Below are 17,796 nucleotides of genomic sequence, written 5' to 3'. Positions count from 1 at the left end.
AATCTTTGCTTTCCAATATCAACTGGAAATTTAAAATTGGGAATTTTATGTTTTTAATACAGTATCAGATTCCTTTTTGGAGGGAGAAGGGGGGAGATAACAGGGTGAAGAGTATTAGGCTGCTGTCATTCCCTAATTAAGACAGCAAATACACTACAGGGCTATTCCCAACAACCATGGAGTAGGAATACTGCCTGAGAATCCAGATATAGTGCCAAACAAATATTTTTTAACCCCCGCCAATCTCCTTTCAGATCACATAAGTCACCTGGAAGGTAGGGATGTGAAAGTGGAAAGTGCAATCATGTAGACCCGTGGTCCCCAACCCGGTGCCCACGGGAGCCATGGCGCCCGCCGGGCTCTTTACATGCGCCCGCGGAGCAATCTGGGCTGGCAGGTGCCAGCCCCGGACGCATGGCCGGTCCCGGCCCCGGGGGCGCCGCGCGTGCCCTGGCCGGCTCCGGCCTTGGCCCCACCCCGGGGGCGCCGCGCGTGCCCTGGCCACGGCCCCGGCCCCGCGGCGCTTACGGGGGGAGCACCGGCCCCGGGCGCGCGGCGCTTGCCGGGGGGCACCTTCCCCGGGTGCGTGGCTATGGGGGGGGCCCCGCCCCCGGGCATGCGGCTGGGGGGGGCCGCCCCCGGGCGGGCAAGTGTCCCCGCCCCCTGGCGCCCGGCGGGCGAACGGCCACGCCCCCTGGCACCCGGCAACCTGAAAAGGATGGGGACCACTGATGTAGACAGTTAACCAATGAGACCTACAAGCAGGCTCCTGTGGGGGAGCTGGCTTAAACGCCGGCTCTCAGGGAGCAGCCTGCCACCCTGCATTGCTGTCGCTGTATCAGAGGCAGCAGTGCAGGGGGGGGGCAGGCGGGAACCAGTACATGCAACATGCTGGTTGGCTCCCCCTCTGCACCCCAGCTCCAGGGCAGCCGACTGCCACCCGACGCAAAGACTGACAATTTCAGGGGTGACACGGCGACAAAGATTCTAGCATCCCTCCTGGAAGGGCGGTGTCTGCAGCTCACTGCCCCTGCAAGTCGGCCTCTCCCGGGGCTAACGACCCTCCCGCCCGGATACAGGCGGCGTTACAGCAGGAGAAGCTGTTCGCTCAGGCTGTGCCCCTGCTGCTCCTGCCACGGGCGCGCGGGGCTCGCCCTCGACGCTGGGGAGGGCTGGCCCCGGCACCCCGCGGCTCCCCGCACAGGTGCGCCGAGACCTCGGCCCCGGTGAGTGGGGGGGGGGAGGGAGGAGAGACAGCGGGGGGGGGGGGGAGGGGTCAGCCCCGCCGCTCGGCAGTGCCCTGCCCCACCCCGCAGCCGTTGGGAACAGTCGAACCCCCCCGCCGCAAGGAGAATGGGGAGGAGGGGGCGGGGTCCGGTCGTCGCCCCCCCCGCGTGAGGCAAGTGGGCGGGCCCAGGTACTCGCTGAGGGGAGGGGGCCTGGAAGGGCTCGGGGTGAGCGCGGCGCCGGCACTTACCTAAGGGGGGAGGGGAGGAGGCAGCGGAGCGGGACTCGCGGACTCTGGTCAGTCAACGCGACTCCGCTCCGGGCGGCGGGAGAGGGAGCGGCCGGCGGGGCCCGGCACTGACAAGCGATCCAGGAAATGGCCTTGGAGTCTGCGCACTGGCCACGGGCAGCTCCTACCTCTGCGCCTGCGCGCAGAATCGGGGCGGGGTAAGATCCTGCCACTACGCCTGCGCACGGGCCGGGAGTGGGGAGGAGGGTCCCCCCGCACTCTGCGCCTGCGCGTAGAACTGGAGCGTGTTGAGGCGAGAATTCTCCTTACGCAAAGGCGCTGGGGGGTAGGAGGGAAGGGAGGAAGATAGGAGGGAGCATGCGCAGTGTCGCTAGCCTGAAGGGGAGAGCTGCACATGTGCAGTGGTCAGTCCTGGAGATGAAAGTTGCACATGCGTACTGCGGACTGGTTACTGTTCAATGCAGAGCCAGTTCCAAGGTGGTGGTTGGGAGGTGTGATGGCTTGAGGCAGAGGTTTGGGCCAGGATCACAGGCTGATCCAGCAGCTGTGTGAATTCTGACCTCCTTTGCCAAGGGCTTTGACCTACCAAGCTGTGTAAAAGCTAGGGATTAGTGTAAATCAAACTGGAATGCCATTGTTACCCCTTTTGCACAGCTGGGTAAACTGAGGCACAGAACGGTTAAAGTGACATGCCCAAGTTCAGCTTAGTGGGCAGAGCTGTCTCAGTGTAATAGTGTTCTATTCTCTAGGCAACACTACCACCACATTTATAAAAAGCAGCATTTGGAAAGCCAACAAATTGCAGTGCAAAAAGAACAACTCTGAGTGGTGGGATGGGAAGATTAGAGTGATATGCTATCCCTTAGAAAACTGCTTAGAAAACTCATTTAGTTGTACAGATTAAAGATATGTAATTAGGTCAACTACACATTATGCAACAGGACTGAAATTGCATTTAAATACAGTATTACATTTACAAAATGATTTTCACTGGGAGAGGGATGAAACCAGCTGAACCAGATATATTACAGAGCAACTGTGTTTTTCAGGAGCTTGGATACTATGAATGCAAAACTATTAGGGCCTTGTCTACAACGAAGGTTTTCAGGAAATCTCCCACCTGTACTCCAGCTGAATGCAGGTACAACATGTTCCAGTGCAAATAAATTGCTAGCAGTTTCACCAATACATCTGAGCATCTCTGAATTGGGAGTAGAGGACTTAGTAGCGAAAAGGTCAGTGATCAATTTACACTTCTCTAATATTAGTGGAATGTTACTAATGTGAGAGCAACAGTGGGAAGTTTTCAGGAAAACCTGAATATACATTAGAGATGTAACTGGTTAACTGGTGGCTCAGACAGGCTGGAGAAGCCCCTTCCCCCATCTGGTATGGCGCAGTGGGCCCGGCCTGGACGGAGCAGCCCCTTGCCTGCAGTGGTCTCAGCCTTGCTTGGCTGGAGCAGCCCAAGGCTTGCTGGGCTTGGTCAGGCTGCTTCAGCCCAGCCAGGTCTGCTGTGCTACACCATGCATGCGAGGGGCTACTCCATCCTGGCCAGGCCCAACACACCACAGGGGGAGGGCTGCTCCAGCCTGGCCGGGCTTCAGGGGCCCCCACCCGTGGGATCCCATTTAACTGGTTAAAAGGGCTTTTACATCCCTTGTATACATTGTTTGCTTTTAAGTATTAAGAAAAAATGATTGGCCATAGTTTCAAAATGCAAATGTGTATGTGTGTGGTCTACTGTCCCACCTAGAGGCAGCTAGACCACTTACGAAGAGACTCAGTCTACTCTACAACCTTACCTGAAAGGCAGCTGGCTTTTAGCTCACTCAGTAGAGGCTCATGCACTAAGCTTTAGAGGTCCCAGGCTTGGTTCTGCCTGTCAGAATTACATAAGCATATGCAAACAGGTCTCAGCACGTGCACAACATGGATTGCGCAAAACTGATAATTAAACACATGCATTCGTGGGTGAAAGTATCTATTTTAGAAGTGGAATGTAGGCTTCAGCATTTGAAATGTGTCACTTTCAGGCAAAGGGAAGGAAACGCAACATGTTTGGGGAGGAAAAAAAATAAGATCTGGATTTTTTCCAAGATGCACTTGCTTAAGATTTCAGTACAACATTCACATAAGTTATAATAATTTATCAAAATCAACTTTCATAACCAATATTTGAGTAATCAGACTTCTTTGGTTCACATTTTTAAACATAACAACATAAGACTGGCCATACTTATGGTCCATCTAGCCCAATATTCTGTCTTCCAGCACTGGCCAATGCCGGGTGCTCTAGAGGGAATGAACAAAACAGGGAATCCCTGTCCCCCATTCTTATCTTCTGACAAACAGAGGTTGGGGACACCATTTGTGCAAATTCAGGCTATCCTTATCCTCCATGAATTTACCTACCTCTTTTTTGAACCTTGTTAAAGTCCTGCTCTTCACAACATCCTCTGGCAATGAGTTCCACTGGTTGACTGTGTGTTGTGTGAAGAAAATACAGTAAGTAGTTGTCTAGAACTGCAGCAGAGGTGTAGGCAAGCTGCATTTGCTCCTCCAAGCCACTAAGGATGATGGCTCCAGGCAGGTGGGTGGACTCTCTGTCTTCCTTCTCAGCTCCTGCCTGCTGACATCTAGCCATTATGGAGTTCCCAGGTTGATGTGGCAGGTAGGGAGGTGGAGAGTGCAGGTAATTGCTGCAGGGTTGGGAGGCAGAATTAGGGAGGATAATGCAGAGAGGGAGCAGAATAAGGATGAGGGCTCAAGATTCCTCACATGCCTTGGGACTCTCATTGCCTCCCACCTTGCAGAGGCTTGGCTGGCTTGATTTTTGAAGCAGAAGGCAGACTGGTAGGGAAGAGGACGGGGAAGGAAAAAACTAGCAAGTGGCAGGGTTTATCCCAGGCTCTGCTGAGGGATCCCAGCTGACATTGTGCAGCCGTACCCTAATTACCACCACCTTCATTTTGGGACAACGAGGGTGTTTCCGGCACCAGCATTTTCGGGGCTGCAGCATCGTTCCCCCGGCATCGCCATCTCTAGTTTCAACTGACTCCTCTGCTGAAGGGCAATGCTGACCAGCGCAGAGTCATAGACACGTATTACGGCTGGAAAGGACCCTGAAGAGGTCATCTAGTCCATTCCTCCAGCTGAGGCAGGTTTAAGAATCCCAGACCGTCCCTGACAGGTGTTTGTCTACCAGGGTCTTATAAAGCTCCAGTGACAGGGATTTCACAACCACCTTTGGAAGCCTATTCCCATGTGTAACTATCCTTATAGATAGAAGGTTTTCCTCAGACCCAACTGAAATCTCCTTTGCTGCAGATTAAGCCCATTACTTCTTGTCTTGATATAAGTAAGATCTGAAGGAATGCGTCCATGACAGCTAGCTGGAAGCGGGGAGAGACCCTGGGTCTATGTCAGTGGTCCCTGCCGGCGCCATGGCGCCCGCTGGGGCATTTATGTGCACCCATTGAGTGACCAGGGCCGGCCCAAGCCATTCTTGCACCCCGAGCATGTGGTGCATGCTCAGCCTCTGCCCCAGGCGCGCGGCGTCAGCCCCAGACACATGGCACAGGTGCGGCCCCACCACTGGGTGCATGGTTCATGCACAGCCCCACCCCCAGACGCGCCCGGCAGCCTCAAAAGGTTGGGGACCACTGGTCTACGTCAATACAGTTTGCTTCTGCTTTGCTTAGATTTGTTGGGACATTCAGCATAGGGAGTGGTATTTTGCTCATCGTAATCAACTTAATTTGTAACCCGACACCAGCTATGTTTATATTAAATGCAGGACAGCTGAAATATGATTATCAAGGTTTGTAATTTTGTGGGAATACAGAAGAGTAGGACTGTGCTATGTTGTTCCAAATGAAAGGGCTTGCAGCAGAAAGAATCTTGCGAATGCAGGGTCTCGACTTTCAGAATCCTGTAAGGGTAGGGGATGAGGCAGGGATAGGCAAACTTTTCCAACCAAAGAGCCAAACTACATCAACATTCAGAATAAGTGGTCAAGAGCCATATAAGAATGCCTGAAAATATACAACTTAATATTATTGATAATTGACATGATGAATAATAGCATAAATGAAACATTGGAGTCTGGTTTGGGATCCATGAGGGGTTCAGGGTGTGTGGGAGGGTGCAAGAGGCAAGGAACGGTAGTAAAGTATGTGAGGGGCTCTGGGGTGAATTACCTTACCTGGCTGGGGCTGGACCAAGCTCAGCCAGTCCTAAGGACTGACTTCCCTCAGCCCTGCCTTTTCTGGAGGAGGTGGAGCTGCCCTCCACCTTGTCCTGAGACAGCCCTGCTGGATGTAGGGGTGTCTGATCAGGATGGAGGGTGCAAGAGCTGGCAGGGGTCTTGGCCAGGTTCTATGGATGGGGGGAAGCACCGACTAACAGGAGCAGTGGGGAAAGCCTCCAGGTTGCATATCCATAGGTTGCCATTCCCCTGAAGGCTTTTCTTTCCTCACCAGCAGGAAGATGGTGGTGGTGCTCTAGCCTTTGGGTGTGTGGGGACACAGGTGGGACTTGAACCCACAATTGCAGGAGCTAATGCCCTATCCATTAGATCACTGGGACCCACCTCACCACTGTACCTTCAGCTGATGCTCCTGGCCCTAGCAAAGACCACCATCTATAATACCAGGAGCAGGATGTTGGACGAGGGGGTTCTCTGCGACTGTGGGGCCTATTTCCGTTCCTCCCTGGTTTCACGAATCCGGGCAGAGTTCCTCTGGGCGGCATCCACTGGCTCCTTCGATAGCTTTGAGGAGCAGTGGGCGCTGTCCGGGGTTTTCTGCTCGGTGTCCCCATCCGGCTCCCTTATTTTGAACCTTTAGCCCGCACTCCCTGACCCTTTTGTCATTATTTGTCCCAAGCAATTAATTGGACATGGGTCCAGTGTCCCTCCCGTAAGGCTGGGGAGGGGCTTTTAGAAGGTGGGCGGGCTTTGCCCACCCTCCCATGATTTCCAAATAGGACCTTCAGCTGATGCCTTATCCATTAGGCCACCCTCTCCCCTACCTTCAGCCCACTCCTGCACCCAGCAGGGCCGACTGGGTCAGTTTAAGGATGATCTTCAAGTGAGCTCTCAGCATCGCCCCAGTCCCATCCTGATGTTCCTGGGTTTAGCCAAGAAACACCAGTTACAAACAAGCTTTTCTGCTTGCACCGCTGCTTAGCCCGTGCAGCTGTCAATGGGACACTGCACCCACTCAAAGGCAGCGCCACGCAGCTCAGCAAGGAAACCAGCTCAGACATTTTGTTGCTGTTTATAAGTGCAGGTCAGTGGGCACTAGGCCGCTTCAGGCGGGAGCTCTCCAGGGACTGCAGCAGGACGCCACTTGGCTCCTGAGGTACCTGCGAAGAGGAGGAGTCTGGTGAGGTTTGCAGCCCCAGTGCGTGGGCCTGATGCATGTGTGGGGATGGGGCCAGGCCCCACAGGGCAGAAACAGGCTGTGGGCAAAGTGGGCCCGTGGGACCTGACACTGGGGGCTCAGACTCAGCTTCACTTCATCCACGTCAGAAGTTCTAATGTGTAAGGAGAATCATCACTGCAGCCGGCACTGGCAGGTCAGACCCCTCCCGCCATGGCTGCCACCTTCCACCCCAAGCAGGACACCTCAGACCCACCTGATCCATCCCCTCACCACCAGAGCAAAAGGCTTGTCCCCAGCCTCGCCAGGACACCTCAATCCTCACTTCTCCTCTTGGCTCCCATGAGGAGGACCCACCCCCAGCACCTGAAGCAGCTTGGGGCCCATCTTCCACCACACTCACCTCCCACACCAAGCCACAGAGGAAAGGGGAGTAGGGGATGCGGCTGCTGCTATTTGTAGTTCAGGTGCCTCAACAAGCACCGCCCCTTCTCACCAGCAACCAATAAAAGGTGGGTCCTGGGACATGCAATGGTTTGACATCAGCTGGTCCTTGTATAGTCCAGCCTGTGAGGCAGGGTGGGAATGACTAGGGGACGGGGTTACATTGGGCCAACTAGGCCCGAACTGGGGCCTGCAAAGCCCACTTAGGCTGGCTTTGGTCAGTCTGCATCTAGGCTCCCCCCTCCCCCGAGATAATGGCTCTGGCTCTGTGCCCCCCTAGACTCAGAGGGGCTGAGATGACCTCAGTGGCAGAGCCTTGGGTTGGAAGCAATCTGGGTTGAATGTAGGGGCACCTGTGCCAAGCCTGTCTGAGTCAGACAGCTTACCTGGGAGCTTGCTCAGATTTACCAACTCCAAACCCAGCGACCATTGATCTCTTGCCTCTAAGCAGGGGCACTTACTCTGCCTGCCTTGTGCAAATTGGTGAAATGCCAGCTCTGAGATTCTGGGATATATGCATTTTAATAGGCAAGAACTTCAGGATGATGACAACTAAATGAGGAGATGCATAAATGCCAGGTATTTCTTGTGTCTTACATACAAGTTCACACCTGTTACAGCTAGGCTGTGTCTACACTGGGCCACTTATTCCGGAAAATCAGCCGCTTTTCCGGAATAAGCTGCGAGCTGTCTACACTGGCCCTTGAATTTCCGGAAAAGCAATGATGCTCTACTGTACAAAATCAGCCACTATTCCGGAAAAACTATTCTGCTCCCAATCGAGCATAAGTCCTTTTTCCGGAACACTGTTCCGGAAAAGGGCCAGTGTAGACAGACCAGTAGTCTTTTCCGGAAAAAAGCCCCGATCGCGAAAATGGCGATCGGCTCTCTTTTCTGGAAAAGCGCGTCTACATTGGCCACAGACGCTTTTCCGGAAAAAGGGCTTTTCCGGAAAAGCAGCCTGCCAATGTAGACGCTCCTTTTCCGGAAAAACTGAAAACGGAATAGTATTCCGTTTTAAGCATTTCCGGAAATTCATGCCAGTGTAGACACAGCCCTAGGGATGAAAGGTTAACCAGGTAACCGGTCAACATATGCCTTACCAGCATCTTTACCAGCTAACCAGTTAGCCAGAGCTTCCCCCACATGACAGCCCAGTCAGCAGGGCCATGATACGTTGCGGGCCTGGAGCAGCTCCTGTCATCCATGGTGGAGCTATGGCAGTCCCTGCCACTTGCAGCTGTGGTGGGGAAGGAGCAGCCCATGCCAGCCATGGCTGCAGCGAGCATGGCCCAGAGCAGCTCCCTTCACCCGCAGCTTGTGGTTGACTGGTTAAACAAACCATTTAACTAGTTAAACTATTCTGGGTGGTTTTTACATCCCTAGTTACAACACCCAAGAATATTATTTTTCCAAGATTATCACACTCTAGGCTCAAATTCAGTTTGTGATCCTGTAATTAGTCCCAGATAATTTTCAGCAGTTCCATTGCCTCACCAGTAATTTCCCATTTTGTAGCTGTGCATGTGATTTTTCCTTCATTAGTGAAGAATTTTGCACTTATTTTTATTGAATTTCATCTTGTGGATTTCAGACCAATTCTCCAATATGTCTAACTCGGTTTGAATTGTAATCCTGTCCTCCAAAGTGCTTGCAACCCCTCCTGCCTTGTGTCATCTGCAAATTTTATGAACATAGTCTCCATCCAGTTCATTATCCAAATCATTAACCAAAGGTTGTTTAGTACTAGACCCATGACAGATGCCTACTGAACCCTACTAAATATACTCTCCATTATCAGCGACTACACTGATAAATGCTCTTTGAATAGGGTTTTTAAAAGAAGTTGTGCATCCATCTTACTGTAATTTCATCTAAATCACATTTTCCTGTTTGCTTATGAGAATGACATATGGAACTGTGTTAAAAAGCCTTTCTAAATTCCAGGTATATCATGTCCACAGCTTCCCCCTCATCCACTAGATCAGTAACCTTATCAAAGAAGCAATTGGGTTGGTTAGGCATTGATTTGTTCTTGACGAATCTTCCTCCAAATGTTTCTTGGAACTGTCACTGTCCCACCCAGTAGTGCTACTGGAGCTGTATCTACATGTGCTCAGACACTTTTGATCCTGCCTCCCTTAGCTACACGAATCTTGGATCCCAAGCATCACACATTTGAAACTATTGTAAGGAGAATCTGATACACACAATTCAATGTGTTTTTTCCACCTCAGGAGAGTGTGTGCTAGTAAATAGTAGTGTCTGTGTTGGTGACACTGATTGTCCAAAGCCACATTTTGATTGTCTGGGCCTTTTTCTTGATGTCACAATATGATGTGTACTACAACACCACTATGCAGCTTTTAGCATTGTGTTCACACAGTCTTGTTGCTAAAAGTCAGCTTGTGTAAATGCTGTTAGTGGCCACTGTTGCTGAGTTAATACTTCCACCTCATATGAAGGGGTTTTGGCTTTGTTGGCAGGGAAGAAGAAGCCCTAAGAACCCATGAACGAAAAAAGTTTTGTGGACCAAGTGCAAGTGTAGATGTATCCTTAAAGTGCTAACAGGGATAGAACCTAGATCAGGCTTGGGCAAAATACAGCCTGCCGGCTGTATCCAGCCCACCACGCCACCGGATCTGCCCTTGGAGGCAGCGGGGAGTCCCAGGCAGGTTCCCCCGCAGCCCTGCACCCTGTGCAGAAATGCAGCTGCTGGGCTCCATTTCTGTTTTAAAACTGGAGGGGAGGGGGGAAGTTTTAGGAACCACCCTGCCTACAGCCCATTCCTATTGGCTGGTTTCTGGCAGACCCTGGCCAATGGGAGCTGCTTATTAGAATAATAGGGAGCTAAGAAGAACTCTCCTGGCCTCAGTTATTCATGAAGCATATGGCCAGGCAAGCAGGCAGGCCGGCTGGAACATTTTAAGCTCTGCAGGCAGACAGACTAGTTTGGCAGCTGACAAGTAAGTCTCTTGGCCACAGCCTGCTTCTGGCACCCCAGCCCTTTCCTGCCCCAACTCTCTGCCCCCCAACTCAACATACCCAAACCCTCTGTCCCCCTCTTACACCCATATCCCCTCCCAGATCTGGCATCCCAGTCTCCTGCCCCAGATCACAATCCCCTCCTACCCAGGTCACATCCCAAACCCCTGCATTCCAGTCCCCTGCCCTAGGTCACAACCTCCTGCTTCATCCCAACTCCCTCCCAGACTCCATTCTCCCTCCTGTACCGTGGTCCCTTACTCAAACGCCTTTATGCACCCAGCCTCCATCCCACATCCCGCATCTCCATTAATATCCTGGAAGAGTGCAGCCCTTGACCACTTCCCAAAATCTTGGAGTGGCCCCCCCTGCCAAAAATTATTGCCCACCCCTGACTTAGACGCTTTTGCTCCAAAGCCACAAGTGAAAAGAGAACCTGCCTTTAGCTGTTAGCATTAGAGGGCCTGTGGCACAGAGCTCAGAAGGTAACTGGTACACATGCATGATAACCAACATGGTTCAGTGCTGCCAAATTTAGCTTAAAAATAGTTTTTTGGACAGGAAAGCTCAGTGAAATTGTCATCCCAGAAACAGACAGACCAGCAACTTCTCCAAGTTTCTTTCCCATACAGTTAGCTTTATTCAGACTACGCATTAAGACTATTAGTGTGAGGAATTATTTGCAAGAGACAGCCCACATCACACAGATGCTTTACACTTTCCGTCCTTGACATGAAAATGTAAAATTCACATTAAAACAAACCCATTTCAACAGCCAGTCCTCTATGATTTTGGGGTTTAATCCAGGCAGGGGAAGTACCAGTTTCAAGCTCTCCCATGATGTGAACACATGGATAATTCTTTCCCCTTAAGAAATACACACACATTCTTTGTTTCCACCTTTCTCTTCCTATGCAGACATCATCTTGATGCTGTAGACTGCTATTTTCAATTCCTCACAAGGATAGCAATCTTGCAATGGGCAGCTGTTGGGAAGACGTGTGTCACCCTGGAAGGAAAGAGACATTGAAGTTGGCCTGCAATAGCAGCTTTTAAAAATCTGTTTAGATCCTCCCTAAGGAGGAGGAAAAGAGATGAGAAATGCCACAATGTCTATGTAAATGCCCACCTGAACCTCCCGCTGCTCAGACTGGGCCAATGCTTTCCTTTATTAGGACCAAATCCTGACCTCTCCGGACCACGTCCAGGTTAAACCTCTCTAGTCCAGCACTCTCTGGTCTGGCAACATCCCTTGTTCGGCATGATGTCAGACGAATGTCCGCTTATCATGGGTGTGGCCAAGTTTCCCGCCATCCAAGTTTCCTGCCATCCCATAAAATTTGTTTACAGCCACCAGTCCTGGCTCTCAAAGTTCTGTGCTGTTATTTAGCTCGAATTTACCCGTAAATGTCTTCTAAATGCCCACTAAGCAGTGGAAATGTTGGTAGTGCTAGTAGACAATATTGACCTCCCGGGGTGTGGCAACCTCTCTGGCTCAGCACCGGTCAGGTCCCGGGAGTGCCGGACTAGAGAGGCCTGTACATCAGTTTTGAGCATCGGTTCTACTTGGGTGATGTGAAGGGGACAGAAATCCCATTGCTGCCTTCTCAGCTAGAGAGCTGCAATGGGTCTAAGGCTGTCACAGTATCTGTAACCACTGCAGTCCTCTTCTACTTCAAAATTCCTCTCCCCGCGTGAGCAGAGCCATGCAGAATGCACCAATCATAATGCATTCAGCGAGTCAGCAACTGCGCGTGTGTTTCCAAATCCATCCCGATACCGTGTCTGGGAAAGGCAAGACAGGCAGGCCTACCAGCTGCAGGCTCAGAGCCTTGGTGTCTATTCCCCGGAGGCGGACTTGGAAGCAGAAGATTTGGACACTTGGATGATCTCCACAGAGGTGAACCCTTTGTTCGCTGAGACACGGTGCCTGGTGCGAAATTTGTTGAGAGCCGATTCAGCCATCCCAGCCCTTTCTTCTGCATCATCCAGCTCGTGTACGGTCTTTCGGTACTTTGCCATGCTCTGGTTAGCCTGCTCCTCCTGGGGGTACAAGAAGATTTGGCTTTTTTTTTCGTTTGGTTAAGTCTTTCTATTAAACAATGCCAGCACAAAATGTCTCTGACCTGTTTTCCTTTACTGTAACCTGCCAGGTGAGGTGTATAGTAAACTGTTTGGATCAGAAATAAATACATTTTACACCTCCCCACCCACAGATGTTGGAGGTATCCTGAGGGCAGCCAGATGACTGCAAGAGGTTAGAGATGCTAACATGCATTAATCTGATTTTTTGCAAAAGATAAGGCAGGTGGCTCTCTCCTTACAGGTATGCAGGGGCATGTATTATCAATGATGGCAAGGAAAGGCAGCATAAAATAGGAGCCTAATGACTGGAGGTGCTCATGCTACTGATGACCATGCATTTCAGCTTATGTTTATTCTGAAGATGCAACACACATGGTCGATATTATTGTGTGTGTGAGAGAGGAAAGCATTACAATCTGGGGTACATACGGCCTCCTCGATTTGTCTCTTGTACGTCTTCAGCTTGCTCTGCAGCTTCTCCACAAGCTCCTGCATACGCTGGTTGGTTTTGTGGTCCTCGTCCGTTTGGAAGATCAGCTCTTTTAGACGGCGTTCATTTTTGTGCAGAGTTTTCACCGTCTCCACGTGGCGCTTCTGTTCAGAATCCAACTCTGTTTCCAGTTCCTTGATCTGAAAAAGGAGGCAAAAACCCAGCAGGCTATGTTAGGGATGACTGTGTTTAGCATGAAGATCTGTAGGCACACTAGAGGTGTGTCTAGACTACAGGGTTTTTTCGAAAAAAGTAGCCTTTTTTTCAAAAAAACTTCCCCTGCATCTAAACTGCTGCCGCGTTCTTTCGAAAGTAAATCAAAAGAATGCAGCAGTTTTTTCAACCGTGGAAAACCTCGTTTTAAGAGGAAGAATGCCTTTTTTCGAAAGTGCTTTTTCAAAAAAAGACACTATGTAATACAAACTGCTTTTTTGAAAGAGAGCATCCAGATTGCCTGGGTGCTCTCTTTCGAAAAAGCGGCTTGCTTTTTCAAAAGTACTGGTTGTAGTCTAGACGTTCTTTTTTGAAAGAGGCTTTTTCAAAAGTATCTTTTGAAAAAGCCTCTTTCAAAAGAGGCTTGCAGTCTAGATGTAGCCTAAGGGCTTGTCTTCACTACATGGAAGATTGAAGCTGCTGTGATCGATCTTCCGGAGTTCAGTTTAGTGGGTCTAGTAAAGACATGCTAAATCAATCTCAGAGGGCGCTCCTGTCAGCACCGCTACACCTGCTCCAGCTAGGAGTAAGGGAAACTGATAGGAGTCTTTGCTTTCATAGACCTCCTGCTATGGGGACAATGGGGAAACTCAGATTAAAGTATGTTAACTTCAGTTATGTAATTAGATTAGCTGAAGTTGTGTATCTTAATTCGACCGTCCTCTGTGGTGTAGACCTGGGCTAAGAATCTGGGGAGTGTTTATTTGGTTTTTTATTTACCGACTCAGGCATATTTCATTTGCGATCAATATGAAAAGAATCCCAGTGAGATATATCCCTGGATGCAATAGGACCTTGTATGGACTAAGGCCAGTTAGACCTGTCAGAAGGATGGTGGACAGAGAGATGGCTTGGTTAATGATAATACGCCCTAATCAGTGTCATAGCCAAGGCCATTTAGTATCCAACCAGATATTGCATGTGACAGAGGAGCAGCATTGACCTTTCTTTGCATTGCAGGGAACGGAAAGTATCCTGGGCGGATTTCAATTTATCTTAAATATATTTGCTATTATTTTTTCTCTTTAGTTTAATTTATCTGGGATGCACTGGCCCTTTTATTAACAACATTCCTTTTCTATTCAAATATTTCTCCCGAGTACTAAAGCTCAGGTCAGGGAAGGGTATGGCGGTGGCATTGGAAAAAATTTTCTGGGCAGATCTGTACAGTTTTCTTACCCGGGTCTCAAGTTTCATGATAGTACGTTTTCCTCCTTTCAGGGCCAGCTGCTCAGCCTCTTCCATCTTGACTTGCAGGTCTTTTATTGTGACTTCATAGTTCTTTTTGATCTTTTCCAGATGCATGCAGTGATCCTGCTCCTGTCGCAGCTCTTCTGCCATGCGGGAAGCCTAAGAGGAGGGTAAGAAACAGCTTGTTGGTGCAGACTATTTATACTGAGCACTGGAAGCTAGGATATTTAGACTTGATGTCCATATGCTGCCATATGGGGAATTTTGCAGGATCTAGACATCTGTTCTGTGCATCACAGTTTGCCTCTCTAAGAACCTGGTCCGAATTCACTGAAGTCAATAGAAAGCTCCCATTGACTTCAATGGGTTTTGGATCATGCCTCAAGCCAATCTATTTGCATTTGCTTATTATCACAGCAAACTGGTAAAGTACAAGATATTGTCCATCCCTCATATTAAGTCGTTAATTTCTGCCTATAAACAATCTATTGCTTATGCTTTCCATCCTCTCCTTAAGAACATCCCATAGGTTACATTTACACTAGAAACATAAGTCAACCTGCATAAGTCAACCTGTGGGGAACAGAGGGCCTGGAAGCCCAGCTGCCCCAGAGGTTCCCAGCAGGCTGTCTTCCCGCACCCACACCCACTTCATGTTTCCTGCTGGGAGCAGGGGACAGCTACCTAGAACTTCTCTCCCCACATGGAAGCCAGACAACCTTGTCAATTTCATGGCTCCTGGCCATGATATTGACAAGACTGCCAATTTTCAGAGCTGGGGAGAGGGAGGGTTGCTGCTGGGAGTGGGATCCAGAAACCTGTGCTTCTTCCCCCAGGGTCCAGGTGAAGACACTGTATGAACAGGCAGTAGCTGAGAGCATTAAGAGAGCAGAATGTTCAGCCTCTTTTTCGAAGAACCCACAGTTATGGATGGTATTTCTCAGGTGCCAATCATTAAGTGACAAATGAGAAATTTACTCCACAGTGGCCTCTTGTCTGCTTTCCATGCCTATTATGAATGGCCTTGACTGGCTGCAAAGGGAGGGTGTCCAGTCTTTGGTTGGAAGCATGATTGGATGGAAGTAGTGGAGTCTCCATTCCTAGAGGTGTTTAAGTCTCAGCTTGACAAAGCCCTGGCTGGGTTGATTTAATTGGGATTGGTCCTGCCTTGGGCAGGGGGCTGGACTTGATGGCCTTCTAAGGTCTCTTCCAGCTCTATGATAGGTTCAATGTTAACCCTGGAGGAATGCGGGGACAAAACAGAAGGGGAAATGGAGGCGTTCTCCAGGTGTCATCAGTGATGTAGAAGATCCCTTCCCTAGCAGGGGGACAGAACAGCAATGGGTTTCCCCAAATCTATTTTTGCCATATTGGTAGGCAGACGAGCTGTTGTGTGTGCAGCCCAGTGGGGATGGAGAATGTTATGGATGTGCTAAGATTGACCCTTAACAATGCATTTCAAAGTTGAGCAATGCAGGAAAAAGCAGATATGCAACTCCCAGGCTTCTAGGGACCATCCCTGAAGGCCGGATGCAACTTACATCAGTCATGGCTTTCTTGGCTCTCTCGTCGGCCGCTCGGAACTCGCTGATCATCTCCTCATGTTCGCTTGTAATGCGCATAAGGTCAGACTCCAGTTTGCGCTTTATCACCAGCAGGCTTTGGTTCTGGAGGGAGGAGGGAAGATTTCGTAACCCAGCATGCCCCAGCATTGTGGGCTCTAATTTGACCCTTCAGCAGATGACTTGGCACGTCACTGACTCAAAAAGAGGGATGCATTTAGCCCTGTATATTTATTTTACTTGTGTATCAGATTTTCCTTGGTAACCAGTCTTGTATCATGCATTATATCCCTTTGTCTACCAAACTCATTCATTTTAATCCTACTTTATTTTAGTTGTGGTGTGTGTATACGTATTATTATTTCAAAATTATATTGCAGTAGCATTTGGATATTTTAGTCTATAGGCACGCCACATGCACAGAGTTGCCGTGCAAAGAACTTACAGCCTATATGTATCTTTTGCCTTGTGGAAAATCTGAAAATCCTACATCTAATCACATCTGTTATCTCATGTGTACGGTTTTAGAATTTTTGTAAAGATCCTAAATGTTAAGACAATTATACCTAGCAACATTATTAAATAACCTAACAAATGCATTGTATAAACTTTCAAGATCTTCAGTACAACAGCAGAGCAGGAGTAGTCAATAGGCAGACCACAGGCCAAATCTGGATTGCCAGACTTTTTGGAATGGTCTCCAAAATTTATTGATTTATTGCTGAAGTCTAAGCTTTGATTATACCTTGACCAAAAATTTTTGACCAAACATTTGACCCAAAATTGTCAAAAAAAAAATTGACTATCCCAGCTGTAGAGTACAATATAAGTGCTGTGTAGTATTAGTTTTGTATAACAAGCAAGCATCAGGAATACTAGTGGGAATGAATACAGCTGTTTAGCTTGAATCATCTTCATTTGAGCATCAGTTACAAGTAAACATATTAGTTATATTTTTTATGTCTCTGATCAGAAGTGGCATTTACATCTCAGTTTAGATGAACAAAATCCCATTATCATCTCAGTATGCAAATGCTTCTCTCTATTATTGTCCTTTCCTGCAGTTTATAGACCTTCCCCCACTTTGGAAACCCTTTGTATATTTAGTCCATCCTTTATAGAAAAGGCCTAGAGAATATAATAGTAATGATAAACCATCTGGAGCATTTTGAAACCAGCACACAGAATCCTGTAACAGGATTTAATTTTCTTTGCATTCTCTAGGGTGATTTAAAAGTTCAATCAAATGGATCTCACTCTTCATTAAGTCCTGGGGGTAAAATCCACCACCAGTGAAGCTGATGGCAAAATTCTCACGGACTTCAGTGGAGCCAGCATTTCACCCTGTAGATTTTTAGCGTAGCATTTTCAGAAGCACTCAGCAAACTCTGCCCCTGCTGAAGTCATAGATCATAGGCTTGGCTCAATGCTGAGTGTTTTTGAATAGCCCATCCTTGTGTAATAGAACTCTCTGGATATAGTTTGTTGTGAATTCCGCAGGACTTTCCCTTCAGGAATAATGTCGTATTTAATACTTTGTGGGTTGAATCCTGCAATCCTGGCTCAGGCTGGCAATAGTCACAGGGAATTTTGCTGCTAGATTTGGCTCTAATAAAGCCAATCTGATTTTAATGCATTCTTTCATAGCATTTTCTTTGCAGAACAATACATTCTCATCAAGCACAACGGACTTTTAAGGCCACCAGCGGAGCAGACAGTACAAGGAGCCTGTCGTAACAACATGGAATTTGTTTTCACCTGGACATTGATTTCGTTGTGCCTCTCGGTGATTTCTATCAGCTCCTGCTCCAGGAGTTTGCGAGAGCGCTCGCTGCCCTCGAGGCCAGTCCGCATTTCTTCCAATTCTGTCTGTGTCAGGCTGAGGCGGCGTTCCTGGAGGTTGTACTGTTCCCGGAGCTCCTCATGCTGGCGAGCATCTTCATCCATCTGAATCTGAAGGTC

General features: G+C 49.1%; 2 protein-coding genes, 1 long non-coding RNA gene and 1 other non-coding gene across 7 annotated transcripts in view; 1 reads left to right on the top strand and 3 right to left on the bottom strand.

Moving 5' to 3' along the window:
- Positions 1–3,306, bottom strand: part of ARPC1A (actin related protein 2/3 complex subunit 1A) — a 27,444-nt gene extending 24,138 nt beyond the window's left edge. Inside the window, exon 1 of one of the 3 annotated variants that reach the window (XM_075899682.1) lies at positions 3,283–3,306. The gene's annotated coding sequence lies outside the window, so the exon portion shown is untranslated. Of the gene's footprint in view, positions 1–1,477; positions 1,649–3,282 lie in introns of those variants that run through there. The other 2 variants (XM_075899681.1, XM_075899683.1) reach the window with 2 other exon arrangements.
- Positions 1,062–17,630, top strand: LOC142818630 (uncharacterized). The gene is made up of 5 exons (XR_012896191.1): positions 1,062–1,226; positions 2,527–2,712; positions 14,381–14,442; positions 15,737–15,897; positions 17,496–17,630. It is a non-coding gene; the product is annotated as an uncharacterized LOC142818630 (long non-coding RNA).
- LOC112543952 (small nucleolar RNA SNORD104) lies at positions 6,982–7,045 on the bottom strand. The gene has a single exon (XR_003087247.1). It is a non-coding gene; the product is annotated as a small nucleolar RNA SNORD104 (small nucleolar RNA).
- The window catches only part of MYH16 (myosin heavy chain 16), a 64,027-nt gene continuing 57,141 nt past the window's right edge, over positions 10,911–17,796 (bottom strand). For both annotated transcript variants that reach the window (XM_075899679.1, XM_075899678.1), the window contains 6 exons: positions 17,593–17,796; positions 15,814–15,939; positions 14,261–14,431; positions 12,808–13,008; positions 12,107–12,336; positions 10,911–11,302 (listed from right to left, as the gene is read on the bottom strand). In XM_075899679.1, coding sequence (XP_075755794.1) covers positions 12,133–12,336; positions 12,808–13,008; positions 14,261–14,431; positions 15,814–15,939; positions 17,593–17,796 — 906 coding nt within the window. In that variant the 3' untranslated portion in view covers positions 10,911–11,302; positions 12,107–12,132. The remainder of the gene's footprint in view (positions 11,303–12,106; positions 12,337–12,807; positions 13,009–14,260; positions 14,432–15,813; positions 15,940–17,592) is intronic.

The sequence above is a fragment of the Pelodiscus sinensis genome, chromosome 16 (assembly GCF_049634645.1).
Source record: "Pelodiscus sinensis isolate JC-2024 chromosome 16, ASM4963464v1, whole genome shotgun sequence".
In the NCBI taxonomy this organism is placed as follows: domain Eukaryota; kingdom Metazoa; phylum Chordata; order Testudines; family Trionychidae; genus Pelodiscus; species Pelodiscus sinensis.
The sequence above is the reverse complement of the archived record's forward strand: the minus strand, read 5'-3'. Positions and strand labels throughout refer to the sequence as shown.